Genomic DNA, 12,455 nt, shown 5'->3' on the forward strand with positions numbered 1-12,455 from the left:
AAACCAGGGGATAGGAATGATTTCAACATGGGTACATTGATTTATATTTTTTAGCAATTATTTCAGGTTTGCATATTTAGAAATATATATTAGTTCAATTTGATTTCAGTGCTCAGTTATTTGAATTATAAATCATTATGTCCCTTCTAGCTGATCAGTCATGAAATATCTTTGAATTCATTTACATAATGGAATATGTGAGTGGTGTATCTGTTCTAGTGCAGTTACTGGTTACCTAATGCATGTTTTGTTTTTCCAATCGATTTCTTTATTACAATGTGTTTTTTAGTCTTGATTTTAAAGCAATACATTATTTCTATATTAGGAATAAGATGACATTCTTCAGCAATAGGAACACTTATGCAAGATCAAAATCATCACCTATAGGCCCTTGTTATTGGAAATCTGTTTATATATTAATATTTAAAATATTTAAAATATTAGAAGTAAATGAAAAGCATGTTATCTCACTATGAGGTTTTTTAATGTTCTTTATTTATAGTACATGTCTTCAGATACTTTTTGTTTTATTTTTTCTATTTGATCTGCTTCAGATGAACCTTACTCAGTGTTTATGGTGCTCAAAGCCAGTCTCTGAACTTTGGTGGTCTTTTATCTGACCACTTGTTAGAAATTGAAATCACACAAGACCCCCATTTTTAGGAAGTATTAAAAAGCCTTTGGTTGCCTTAAAGCAGTAGTCTCAGACTTTAGTGAGCGTCGGAATGTGAGTGCTTTTTAAAACACAAATTGTTAGGCCCCACTCCCCAGAGTTTCTCTTTCAGGAGGTGTTAGGCCAAGGCCTGAGAATTGCAGTTTTCACAAGCCTCAGGTTAAGTTGGTGGCTCCAGGACCATACTTTGAGAACTTCTGTCTTTAGGTAGTTAGAAAATAGAGCTGCATTGTATGTCCTGAGCAGAAAAGTCTGGTACTTCCCTCACAGACACTTTTTCATAGGACTTCAGAAGACTCACTAGACTTACATTTTTAGAGATAATCTAGTTCCTAAATAATGATGTGGGGACATAAGTCCCCGGATTGTAACTGAATGGCTGTTGCATTTTACCCCAGAATTGCTGTTTGCCAAATTTGAAACTTTTCAAATCGGTAAGATTGTTGTTATTTTAAAGTCCAGTGACCTTTTTGACAGAAAGTTTATGTTTTCCCATCAGATTCATTACATGGGTATTTATAATAAATTTAGCAAATACATTTGAGTAACTGTTTAACATACTCTTTATATTTTCAAGACTAAATTCCAAGAATTTCTGATTAAATAGCTTTTTTGAACAGGCACAGAGCTGAAATGGCTCTGTACAGAGCCAGCCCACTGTGTTCAAGTTCAGTACTTGGGGATCTTTCCCTTCTTTGAAATGTTTCCTGGTCAGAAATTTTAGTTTCTATCTAAATGGGAAAAGGGTGAGATTGTTCAAATGATTGGAACAAGGAAGCTCTTGGGAAAACTGGAGAGAGAATAAGGGTCATACAGAGCAATCAAGTAATCTTACTTATTTTAAATGCTGAAAACGGAGAACAGTATCACATTTTATCCAAAATTCTGTTCGTTCGTTAATCATTATTTCAAGTTTTTATTCGTTTGAAAGATAATTGATCAGTATTTCTACTGCAATTTATTGTTTACTCAAATTTGTAGCAGTTAACATGCTCCACTTGGGTTTCAGAAAGGAAATTTCATTCTCTGTCAGGCCCTCTGTTGGTAGTTGGCCTTTATTACATAATCATCAAACATGAAAAAACTAAAAATATCTGGAGTGTGTGTGTGTGTGTGTGTGTGTGTGTGTGTGTGTGTGTGTATTTTGAGGTCCTTTTTTTTTATATACTTTAAGTTCTGGGATACACGTGCAGAACGTGGAGGTTTGTTACGTAGGTATACGCGTGCCACGGTGATTTGCTGCACCCATCAACCCATCATCTACATTAGGTATTTCTCCTAATGCTGTCCCTCCCCTAGCCCTTCGCCCCCGATAGGCCCTTGTGTATGATGTTCCCCTCTCTGTGTCCATGTGTTGTCATTGTTCAACTCCCACTTACGAGTGAGAACATGTGGTGTTTGGTTTTCTGTTCCTGTGTTAGTTTGCTGAGAATGATGGTTTCCTGCTTCATCCATGTCCCTGCAAAGAACATGAACTCATCCTTTTTTATGGCTGCATAGTATTCCATGGTGTATATGTGCCACATTTTCTTTATCCAGTCTATCATTGATGGGCATTTGGGTTGGTTCCAAGTCTTCACCATTGTGAATAGTGCTGCAATAAACATACGTGTGCATGTGTCTTTACAGTAGAATGATTTATCATCCTTTGGGTGTATTCCCAGTAATGGGATTGCTGGGTCAAATGGTATTTCTGGTTCTAGATCCTTGAGGAATTGCCACAGTGGTTGAACTAATTTATGCTCCCACCAACAGTGTAAAAGTGTTCCTATTTGTCCACATCCTCTCCAGCATCTGTTATTTCCTGAGTTTTTAATAATGACCGATCATCAGAGTGAACAGGCAGTCTACAGAATGGGAGAAAATTTTTTTAATCTCTCCATCTGACAAGGCTAATATCCAGAATCTACAAGGAACTTAAACAAATTTACAAGAAAAATAAACAAACAACCTCATCAAAAAGTGGGTGAAGGATATGAACAGACACTTCTCAAAAGAAGACATTTATCTAGCCAACAAACATATGAAAAAAAGCTCATCATCACTGGTCATTAGAGAAATGCAAATCAAAACCACAATGAGATACCAATATCTAGCTTTTTAAAATCAGACTCTATAAGAGAGTTCCACATTAGTTTTTGAGTTTATCCAAACTTTTTTTTTTTTTACCTTATTGATACTGTTAACCTCAACAGTTCTCAAGATTAATGACTTCTCCATGTTATTGCAAGACCAGCTACATAATTTGCAGGGCCCACCTCAAAAAGAAGAATGTGGGGTCACTTGTTCAAAAAATGTTAGGAATTTCAAGACCTTAACAGCAAAGCATTAAACCATGAAGAGGCTCTTCCAGGCACAGGGTCCCCTATGCAAGTGTACAGCTCACATGCCTATGGAGCTGGCTCTGATTTTGCTTGATATAAAGAAATAATTCCTTCCATTTGGCCTCAGACTGACTCTCTAAGATTATCCCCTTAAGTTCCTCTACACCTGAATTTGGTGAATGTAAGTCCCATCCATATGCGTCATAAATCTATTTATCCACTAGTTTATTTCAGTCATTTTCATTTCTACAAGCCAAAGAATCTATTTTCTATCAAAGTCACTTGATGACCATGAAAATTTTATTTTTCACCCCTGCTTTTCCCAGCTCCATTTGTCTTTCTTTTGCTTGCTTAAGTACAATAATTAGAACTTCATCCTTATCTAGAGTTAATATTTAGTAAGACTAAAATAGTCATTTTTAAATTTAATTCCATACTCATCTGGAATCTTATTGGCCTCTTTCAATTCAGCAAATATTTATTAAGCATTTGCTAAGTACATGGCAAAAGGACAAATAAAACACAGACCCTGCCCTCATGGATTTTAAATTCTAACAGAATTGACACTGATTCCAAACTTCCTTTTCTATATTTCTCCAAAGAGCTTAAAGTCAGTTGTTTTATTAATATAGTTTCTTTTTCTTCTGTTTAAATTTAACTCAGATAAATTACATACTAATTTTCTGAAAATCTACACATTAAAAATAATGTGGGTATGTGACATTGTGATATGGCTGATTTGAGGGAGCCCCTTTTATTCAAGGTCATTTAGACATAAGCTTACAGATAAACGATTAAATGTGCAGCTTTTAAACTTACCAAATAATGTGCAAACCAGACATCCTCACATCTGTTTCTGACCCTCCCACCATTTGGATATGAATCCTGAACGTGGTAGGTGTCAGGAAAGAGTAGAGGATGAAAGATGAAGCAAAGGGCAAGAATGAAACAAGGGTGAAGGATGAAAGTAAAATTGTTTATGTCTGTTACAGGAACTATTTAGCAATAAACAGTAATATTTCTGCTTTTGTGAAACAGTATTAAAATGCATTGCTTTATTTTACTGAATACCACCATCTCCAGATGGTTTGTGAGAATGTTAAATAAAACTAGTTTCAGCTTACATCCCTCAGGCATACTTCTATTAGCATTTTTTATCAGAGGAAACGTTGATTTATTTCATTGTTTTCTGTCTCTATCAGCCACAGAAAAGTCATCCCATAATTTATCTCCTCTGTTTGTTTAAATACCAGAATCAGGTGTAGAATCCTCCCTATTCCTCTTCTGTAGCCCCCTTATTTAGACCTTCACCAAGTTATTTAGATTTTTGTTTCACAAAATTACGTACCTTGAGTATTGTTTTGATCTGATCATTTCTCTTCCCAAAAGCCCACAATCTCTTCCACTTGCTTCTTAGGTCAAGCAAAATTATTGCCTTAAATTTGAGCCCTTTGATGGTACTTGACTTATTGAGTTCCCATAGCTAACTTTCTGATCCTCCATTAGACCACAATCTGTACTTTATACTTGGGCCAAGGAAATTTATTTTACTTACCCCTTGATACCCTTCATTATCTTTCACTGAATCACCACATTTGCCACTCTCCCCCATTTGACACATTGTAACTCAACTAGGTTTATTCAATTTTTCAGTCTTGGCTAAAGACTTAGTAAAGCCGTCATGAAATAGCTTAATCCTTAGTCCTTTAATACCAAATATTAATTCCCTTCATTTTCTTTCAAGTCGTGGTTTGTTTTTCTTAATGTTTGTGAACACCTTGTTTTCAATCTATGTATCTGGGTATGAATGTAATATAGTTTAGTATTTGCTGGTCCTGTCTCCTATTAGATTGTAAATTATTAGAGATTAAGACTTTTTTTCCCTTCCTTTATAGTTTCAAAACTTCATACAGTGGGCATTTAGAACTTACTGTTGCCCCTTCTGTTGAGTGATTATGCCTTAACTCCTGTTCCTTGTAAATGATTATTAGTATCCCTTAAGATGCTTCATCTTTGTTACACCTATTTGGATTTTTTTATGTGTTTTTTTTTTTAATTATACTTTAAGTTCTGGGATACATGTGCAGAATGTGGAGGTTTGTTACATAGGTATACACGTGCCATGGTGGTTTGCTGCACCCATCAACCCATCGTCTACATTAGGTATTTCTCCTAATGCTATCCCTCCCCTAGCCCCTCACCCCCCAACAGGCCCTGGTGTGTGATGTTCCCCTCCCTGTGTCCATGTGTTATCATTGTTCACCTCCCACTTATGAGTGAGAACATGTGGTGTTTGGTTTTCTGTTCCTGTGTTAGTTTGCTGAGAATGGTGGTTTCCTTCTTCATCCATGTCCCTGCAAAAAACATGAACTCATCCTTTTTATGGCTGCATAGTATTCCATGGTGTATATGTGTACATTTTCTTTATCCAGTCTATCATTGATGGGCATTTGGATTGGTTCCAAGTCTTTGCTATTGTGAATAGTGCTGCAATAAACATACTTGTGCACGTGTCTTTATAGTAGAATGATTTATCATCCTTTGGGTATATACCTAGTAATGGGATTGCTGGGTCAAATGGTATTTCTGGTTCTAGATCCTTGAGGGATCACTACACTGTCTTCCACAGTGATTGAACTAATTTACACTCCCACCAACAGTGTAAAGGCATTCCTATTTCTCCACAGCCTTGCCAGCATCTGTTGTTTCCTGACTTTTTAATGATCACCATTCTAACTGGCATGAGATGGTATCTCACTGTGGTTTTGATTTGCATTTCTCTAATGACCAGTAATGATAAGCTTTTTTTCATATGGTTGTTGGCCACATAAATGTCTTCTTTTGAGAAGTGTCTGTTCCTATCCTTTGCCCACTTTTTGATGGGATTGTTTGTTTTTTTCTTGTAAATTTGTTTAAGTTCCTTGTAGATTCTGGATATTAGCCCTTCATCAGATGGATAGATTGCTAACATTTTTCTCTCATTCTGTAGGTTGCCTGTTCACTCTGATGATAGTTTCTTTTGCTGTGCAGAAGCTCTTTCGTTTAATTAGAACCCATTTGTCAATTTTGGCTTTTGTTGCCATTACTTTTGATGTTTTAGTCATGAAGTCTTTGCCCATGCCTATGTCCTGAATGGTATTGCCTACTTCCAGGGTTTTTATGGTTTTAGGTCTTATGTTTAAGTCTTTAGTCTATCTTGTGAATAAATATTGATGTTATTACCTAACTTATTATCAGAAATGGCCAGGTATCATATGAGGATAACCAATTAGTATAGTTTTTGTCCTATATAGTCTCCCTTAGTACTTTTATAATGGGTAGTTCTACCTTCAATTCTTTTCTTTATATTTGCTTAAAAGGAATTGTGTCTGTTTGTGTGTCTGTGTGTGTGTATGTGTGTGTGTGTGTGTGTCTAGTAGAGTTCATGAGCGAAATTCTACTTTTGAAATAACTAAACTTACATTTCAGTAAGTTTATATTTTACTTCAGTACTTCAGTAGTATACTTTGTACATATAATCTAAGTACAGCAATTTCTGACATGTAATATTGTCATCTGTGAACTTTCTTCTTTCATCACGATCTAACTCTGTCTGCAAAAAGTGTCTATGAACATGTATGACTTTTAAATATTTGCCCAGATTCAGTATGATTACCCACTCTCTTGTACTTAGTGAATATCATGTACCTAGTACACTAATATAATTCTAAATGAAATTTTTTCACATCTTTACACTTTTGTAAATAGGATATATCTTATAATTGATGGTATTTTTAAGCACTTTTTCTTAGTAGTACATATTATAGTGGTTTTTTTGTTTTACAATCAGTGGTGTTTTAGATTTGATGAAATGTAAATACTCAAGAAAGGCCTGATACTGTGAATTGAAGTCATACTTGGTGTTACTGTGTCGAGCAGCTACTGAATTGTGTAGTAGTACTCCTGTAACCTAAGAAAGCAGTTCATTCTTAATTTAGTATCCTCCTTTTCAAAGGATACAGATTTTCAGAATTTTCAGCCATCTATGAGATTCTTTTCTTGTTTTTCTTCATGTGTCATCCTAGCTATCAATAAGACCGTCTTCACCCTCTTCGATGTTTTCATAACCACATGGCTAGAGACAGGGATTTTCTGAGAATTTAGTTTAATGGGGTACTGCCAGCCAGACTATAGAGTTTGCTCAATCCTGGATGTGATGCTGGCTCGTTAATGAATTGGTCCCTCCTAAAATAAAATGTTTCCCTGTCCCTTCTGGGACCTGATTCCGATTTCAATTGTATTTCAAGAAGGAAATGATCTCTGGAGGAGAACTAGCCTCTTTAAAATCAAATGGATCTGGTACAGCCTAGTGAAAAGACCCTATGCTTTAGAGCCAGACAGATCTGGATTTGAATCGTGACTCTTCTGTTGACATGTTCCATGTGTGACGTTTCCTATATTAATGTTACTCTCAAGACTTTTAGTACTGTTGCTACTGTTACTGTCACCACCATTTACCAGATTTACTGCTAAGAGGTGTTTTGAATAGACCTCTGAAATCTAACCTAGTGTTGCCATAATTTATCTAATGCTCCACCCAGCCAAAATGGCACAACTCAGAAGAACCCTAGTCTCTTAGAGAAGAATAAGATCAGAGTGTAAAGATCATAAAGATGATGGGTTCATTTGCCTTTTTTAACATTACAGACCCACTTAAGAGCCATAACTAGTTTGAATTGGATTTCTATAAGAGAATATAAATATTCAGATGAACTATCATTTTTTTCTGTATTGAAAAATATAAAAATTCATTCTTAATCATTTTTTTCTTTAGAATGTAATTAAAAGGCAGTGAGGCTGGCCTTGGTACAAAGTGCACAGATGCCGTTCTGCAGAAAATGTGTCTTTGACAGATGAGATTCTTCCTGTGAATGTTCTGTTTATTGCTTTCATAAATATTCTATTGTCAAAACATGACTTGCTGTTTATTAACAGCACTGACAGGAAGATTCCTATTAATGGCAGCATTCTTATTACCCATAGACCCTGTCACTTTTAACTTTGCAATTTTAAGAGAATTCTATTTGGTAATTACTTAAGATATTTCTAAGTTTATTGATCCCACCCCAGTTTAACTGAGTGAAGTTTGAGTGGCAGGTCTTCAGCCCAGTGACTGACACTAGGAATAATCATCAAATCTGCATCTTTGGAGGCAAGGAAAAACTTGCTACCTGACAGCCTTGATCTTGTTGCCCTGCAGCCTGCCAGAGAAACCCACTGCATTGTGGCCAGGCACGGTGGATCACTTGAGGTCGGGAGTTCGAGACCAGCATGACCAACATAGTGAAACCCTATCCCTACTAAAAATACAAAAAATTAGCCGGACATGGTGACCCATGATTGTAGTCCTGGCTACTCGGGAGGCTGAGGCAGGAGAATCACTTGAACCCGAGCGGGAAGAGGTTGCAGTGAGCTGAGATCACACCACTGCACTCCAGCCTGGGTGACACAGCGAAGAGTCTGTCTCAGAAAAAGAAAAACACAGTGCACTGAGCACCTGCTGAGAGCAGTGCAATAGGGAAAATGCATGGATGTCTCTGCCCTTAGAAAGTTTACTGTCTAATACAGATACATGCTAAGATGTAGATGTGTATTTTAAATAAGCAGGTATAGGGCTAAGCCAAACATACATGCTTCATATGCAACTGGAATAGTTGCTTTGGAATCAGAGGAACTTGAGTATAAATCATACTAATTTTTTATCTTTTGAAAAATTATTTAATTTTTTTTAGTTTATTTCCTTACCTGAAAAATATAAGCGATGCTACCTATCTCGTGGAATTGTGAAAATTAGCCTTGCAAGTTGCACACGTTCTGTGAATTCTCTGCATCTTTCTTTTTCCATGATTGATAATTGGCAAAGACATTTGCATTATCTGATCCTCCAAACAATCCTGTAAGGTAGCTTGGGCATAGGTTTCATCCTCATTTCTTGGAGAGGGAAACTAAGGCTGAGACAGGCTAAGTTTATTACTTGGATTCATTGACTGGTATAGTCAAGCTCGGGTCTCCTGATTCATGTTCCAATGTGTTTTCCACTCTTTGATACCCATGCCTGAGTGACTAAAATTTAGAATTATGCTTTTCAGTGTCCCTGTGCAGAGGCAGTAGACTGAGTCATATATTTGGAGATGATGTGAAGGAAAAAGAAAGCCAGTATTTTCCTTGTAACATAAATGGAGCCATATAAGATTATTACAGCCTTCAAGAAAGGCATAAGTAGGTATTAGGGAATGGCCGAGAGATGCTCTAGCTGTGGTAGAAAACACATGACTATGGTAGCGTAAGAGAAGAGAGTATTTGCATACTGAGTAGATGTGTGTAGAATCCATGTCATACCTGAAATTATTTAGTCCTTGTATTCATGTTTCCAATTTCTTAACTTTATGCTCCTTCTAAGTTGAACTGTTCCGGTGATAATGTGGTACAGCAGAAAGAACATGGCCTTTGGAACCAAACTACAGTTCAAATCTCAGCACTGTCAATCCATGGCTGTATAATCTTGGGCAAGCAACTTAATTTCTCTTAGCTCCTGTTTCATTATTTATGGACTAAAAATAATAAATAATACTTAACAGTGTAATTGTGAAGATTAGGTGAATTAACATATGGAAAATGCCTTTTACGTACTAGGCACTTGAGAAATATTAGTTCCTTTAAGCTGTCCTTCTATACTTGATGACATGCAGTCTGCTATATCCTCCTAATTATATTCTGATCTTAGATTTCTAAGAGAGCTCACTATTTCTTAGAATTGAATAATTTTCTCTTTTTTGATAGCCTATTATGGGTCTTTTATAATTATTTCATTATGAAATAACATTAAGTAAGTAGTTCATAAGTTACACCCAAAATATAAAAAGGGGTCAGTTTTAATTTTCCACTATCAAGACTTTAATAGTAAAGGAGTTCTTGTCTTAATTATAAATTTCATTCTTTCTTTCCATAACTAGAATATGTATAAGATAGAAAAAGTAATTGCATTGGTTAATAATAGATTATCATTCTTAACAGAAGGAAAGACGTTCCTATAGGAATGCTCTTTAGAAATTATATTTTTTATAAGTAGAAATTGATGCCACTACAGTTCACTTTTACATTGTGATTTATTACATACTGATATGACAGACATATTTCCTTAGATTCCTTAACTTCTATTACCTATATCCTTTTAAAAAAACTTGTGAAGATAGATGCTGTGAAATTCATGCTAAAAAACCACACGGTAAGTCTTATTTCTTTAATTAATGAATAGCATTTTACAAATAGTTGAGGTAAAGCGTTAGTAACTTGGATTACTCTTTTGCTTTCGTTAGAGTGAACACTTCCCTTTTCTTGGCATCCGTGACAGTTACAGTCTCAGCGACTTCAGGTGTCGAACAACCTTCTACACAGCGCTCACTCGCCTTCTGATGGTAGATCTAGGTAAGGTTAAGAATTTAAACTCAATTAATAAGGAATTAGCAATATACTTGTGTGAATAAAGAAGTGGAGTACTAGTGGGTACAACATTTAACTTACTAGAATTAGCGTCTTCTGACAGTTTTCTACAACCTTTTAAGATTTGAGTGTTCACTTGTTAGCATTAGAGCCAAAAGACAAATCTTTGTACTTAAGGTGGCATTTTTCACTTCACATAACACTTGCACTGATTTTTTACCTCACAACTTACTTTCTGCCTATCCTTTGACACATTAATTTTACTGCTATGAATCTAGGAATAATCTTAAACAGAGAAAAACTTTACACACAAAGATTTTCATCATAGTGATGTCTAAACTAGAGAAAAAGTAGAAATGATGTAAGTCTCCAACAGTAGGGAATTGTAAAATTATGGCACACCCACTTACTTGTGGAATGATTGGCACTCGATAAAAATGAAGATTTAAAAACAAAGCAATACATGAAATTTTATATTATAACATTAAGTGAAAAGGCAAAGTGTTAACACTGGTGCAAATGGTATGATCATGTATGTTGGGGGTAGGGGGACAGTACTTCAGAAAAGGCTTCAATGGAATTCATCAAAAATGGTTAGTACAGCCATTGTGAAAAACAGTGTAGAGGATCCTCAGAAAATTCAAAATAAAATGACTGTACAATCCAGCAATCCTACTACTGGGTGTATATGTATCCAAAGGAAATGGAGTGAGTATATCAAACAGCTGCATTCCCATATGTTTATTGCATCGTTATTCACAATACCCAGGATATATGGAATCAACCTAAGTGTCCATCCACAGATGAATGGATAAAGAAAATGTGGTGTATATATATATATATATATATATACACACAATGGGATACTATTCAGCCATAAAAAAGAAAAAGTGTCTGCCATTTGCCACAGTGTGGATGAACCTAGAGGATACTATGTTAAGTGAAATAAGCCAGGCACAGAGGACAAATACTATATGATATCACTCATATGTGAAATCTAAAAAAGTTGATCTCATAGAACTAGAGAGTAGAATGGTGGTTACTAGGAGCTGAGGACTTTGAGGTGATGCTGGTCAAAAGATACAAAGTTTCAGGTAGATAGAAAGAATAAGAGATCTGTTGTACATAGGTGGTGACTATAGTTAATAACAATATATTGTATTCTTGAAAAATGCTAAGAGAATGGATGTTAAGGGTTCTCACCACAAAAAAGGTAACTATAGAGGTAATGTATTTGTCAATTAGTTAGATTTAGTTACTCTACATCATACATATGTACCTCAAATATACTGTATGTTTAGTTCCAGACCATCATGATAAAGTGATACAATAAAGCAAGTACCATTTTTGTTTTCTAGGGTATATAAAAGTTAAACTTACTGTACTGTAGTCTATTAAGTGTGTAATCATGATGTAGATATAATGTACATATCTTAATTTAAAATACTTTATTGTGGCCAGGTGCGGTGGCTCACACCTGTCATCCCAGCATTTTGGGAGGCCAAGGCGGGTGGATCACCTGAGGTCAGGAGTTCGAGACCAGCCTGACCAACATGGTGAAACCCTGTCTCTACGAAAAATACAAAATTAGTCAGGCATGGTGGCAAATACCTTGTAATCCCAGCTACTTGGGAGGCTGAGGCAGGAGAATTGCTTGAACCCAGGAGGCAGAGGTTGCAGTGAGCCGAGATCGTGCCACTGCACTCCAGCCTGGGCAACAAGAACAGAACTCCATCTCAAAAAACAATAAAAATAAGTAAAATATTTTATTGCTAAAAAATTCTGGCAACCATCTGAGCCTTCAGCGAGTTGTAATCTTTTTCCTGGTGGAAGGCTGGTCTCGATATTGATAGCTGCTGACTGATCAGGGTAGTTGCCAAAGGTTCAGGTGGCTGTGGCAATTTCTTAAAATAAGACAACAATGAAATCTGCTGCATCAATTGACTTCCTTTCACAAAAGATTTTTCTGTAGCATACGA

At 35.9% G+C, this 12,455-nt stretch overlaps 1 protein-coding gene across 7 annotated transcripts in view; it reads left to right on the forward strand.

The window, feature by feature from the left end:
• The window catches only part of RANBP17 (RAN binding protein 17), a 447,403-nt gene that overhangs the window by 311,555 nt on the left and 123,393 nt on the right, over positions 1-12,455 (forward strand). For all 7 annotated transcript variants that reach the window (XM_032158613.2, XM_058440137.1, XM_058440138.1 and 4 more), the window contains 2 exons: positions 10,198-10,261; positions 10,353-10,461. In XM_032158613.2, the coding sequence (XP_032014504.1) occupies positions 10,198-10,261; positions 10,353-10,461 (173 nt within the window). The remainder of the gene's footprint in view (positions 1-10,197; positions 10,262-10,352; positions 10,462-12,455) is intronic.

Source organism: Hylobates moloch, unplaced genomic scaffold, assembly GCF_009828535.3.
Source record: "Hylobates moloch isolate HMO894 unplaced genomic scaffold, HMol_V3 SCAFFOLD_6, whole genome shotgun sequence".
Classification (NCBI taxonomy): domain Eukaryota; kingdom Metazoa; phylum Chordata; class Mammalia; order Primates; family Hylobatidae; genus Hylobates; species Hylobates moloch.